This window comes from Macrobrachium nipponense, chromosome 6 (assembly GCF_015104395.2).
Source record: "Macrobrachium nipponense isolate FS-2020 chromosome 6, ASM1510439v2, whole genome shotgun sequence".
Classification (NCBI taxonomy): domain Eukaryota; kingdom Metazoa; phylum Arthropoda; class Malacostraca; order Decapoda; family Palaemonidae; genus Macrobrachium; species Macrobrachium nipponense.
This window is the reverse complement of record NC_061108.1, coordinates 68204935-68207018: the sequence shown is the minus strand read 5'-3', so window position 1 is coordinate 68207018 and position 2084 is coordinate 68204935. Positions and strand designations below refer to the sequence as shown.

Below are 2084 nucleotides of genomic sequence, written 5' to 3'. Positions count from 1 at the left end.
TTTATTCACTTAATACAGCTCTCATATGGCTTCAAAAAGCTCCAAAATGCACACAAATTTTTAGCTGATAGGGTTCGCTTCACTCTCCACCCCACCATACCAGAAGTTCTAAACCTTTGCCCCCAAAAGAAAAATCTGAAATGATGCCACTGGTGCCCAGAAAAAAATTTGAATGTAATCATCAACAAAAATTATGCAATACATATGAAAAGCAACTTACAAACAAACCAGGTTACAAACGGCCATTCAGAACAAATCGTTCGTAAGATTAGGGTTGTGTCAGTATATAAGTAATTATAAATTTTTTTAAAATTTGAAAAAAATGCTCTCCGATGGTTAGCAATGACATGCGGTCTAAAGAAATATTGGTAAGATTTGGGTTGTGTCTGTATATACATAATTATAAATTTTTTAAAATTTGAAAAAAATACTCTCCGATGGTTAGCAATGACATGCGGTCTAAAGAAATTATTGGTAATATTGATTACTCACATAAACAGACTGAGAAAGGGTGTGGGTGGTGTGGAAGGCCTGGAATAGTTTCCTAGGTGTAGGGGTGGGGGGTGGAAGGCTGAGTGCTATAGGAGAGGAACAACAGTAAGGCTGTTTACAGATAAATCACTCAGAAACAAGATTGTTTTAGATGGTGGGTAGCCAGGGAAGGAGTATCCCTGGCTGGGAGTGGAGTTGGAATGCAGTGTGGGATGGGTGGAGAGCGATAGGCAGGAGTTTGGCTTCATTAAACTTGTTTTGTTTTGTTTGCATGTACTTTTCCACTCTTATTATTAAATTATACATTATCATAATGTAACTTGCAATGAAATACATCAAGCACAATAAAAAGAGAGAGAGAGAGAGAGAGAGAGAGGAGAGAGAGAGAGAGAGAGAGAGAGAGAGAGAGAGAGAGAAACAACACCTTTGGTATTGCATACAGAAAAATGCAGACAGAAAAGTGTGGACGGACAGACAAAGCCAGTACAATAGTTTTCTTTTACAGAAAACTGCCTTCTTAAGGAACACACCTATATACATAAAACTTATAACACACAAACACACAAAGTGAAAGAGGTAGAGAGATTGAGTGTGAACTTTTGCAAATGTTATTGGTTTAAAAGCATATGAAAAATCACTTGGTTTTTCATTTTTTATTAGCTGCTATGGATAGGTCATCAGTTTAACAGCATATGGTAGCAGATGCATGGGTGGGAAATCATATATATTTTTAGCCCCAAGGGCAGTACACACAGGTAAGTGACAGAGAAAAAATATTTTTATATTTGTAGGCTTCGTTTTTTTTTTTTTTTACATAAGATGTGTTTTAAAGACTACTTGGGCAAGATAAGAAAAAACAATTGTTTGCTGTATTTTAAAGATTGTCATATAATGGGTTTGGACAAAATGGAAAAGAAAGTGATATATGCAGCAATGTAACCTACCATACTGAATACTGTGCATGAGAGAAAAAAAATGGGTAAATTTTTGCAAAATGCATTTAAACTATATTTTGTTACACATGGTTAAATAATCTATCTAACTGCCTTTCACATAAATTTTCAGTCTAATGAGTGATGGTTGTTTTTTTTAAGCTTACTGAGTATTTACGCTTACATAATATTGACAAGGTAGGGGGAGTAAGGGTAAAGAGTTGCCATTGAACACCCATAGTTTTTCACTTGCCCTTACCCAGAATTTGCCCTTATCTAACAGGGTCTTGTTTCTATTAATCTGGACAATCAAGAGATTACTGTAGTTACTGTTACTGACATGTTTTCTAGTTATCCTGGAAAGCCAACAAGTTTAATTACCTTATAAAGTAATTGGTTTTGATTTATCAGATTGATAAACAGAGGCTATGATATTTTTTATATAAAGCAAAAGTAAATATAGATGTAGTATGTGAGTACTATTGTCATGACAAAGAAAAAATGGTAATTAAAAAACTTGCAAAAATGAAAACAAAATTAAAAATGTCACAACCTACCAGAGTTTCTTAAGTTTTCATAAGTCGCATTATTTCCTCCTGAGTGGAAATTATTACTTGCGCCATGGGAAGAACGTACTGCTGCTACACCTCTCCTGTTGTT

General features: G+C 34.7%; 1 protein-coding gene across 1 annotated transcript in view; it reads right to left on the bottom strand.

The window, feature by feature from the left end:
* Positions 1-1981: 1981 nt before the first annotated feature.
* LOC135216872 (uncharacterized) overlaps positions 1982-2084 on the bottom strand; it is a gene marked incomplete at its 3' end in the record, with an annotated part of 42996 nt that continues 42893 nt past the window's right edge. The window contains 1 exon segment of the mRNA XM_064252387.1: positions 1982-2084. This exon segment is cut by the window's right edge and continues 56 nt beyond it. Within this exon segment, the coding sequence (XP_064108457.1) occupies positions 1982-2084 (103 nt within the window).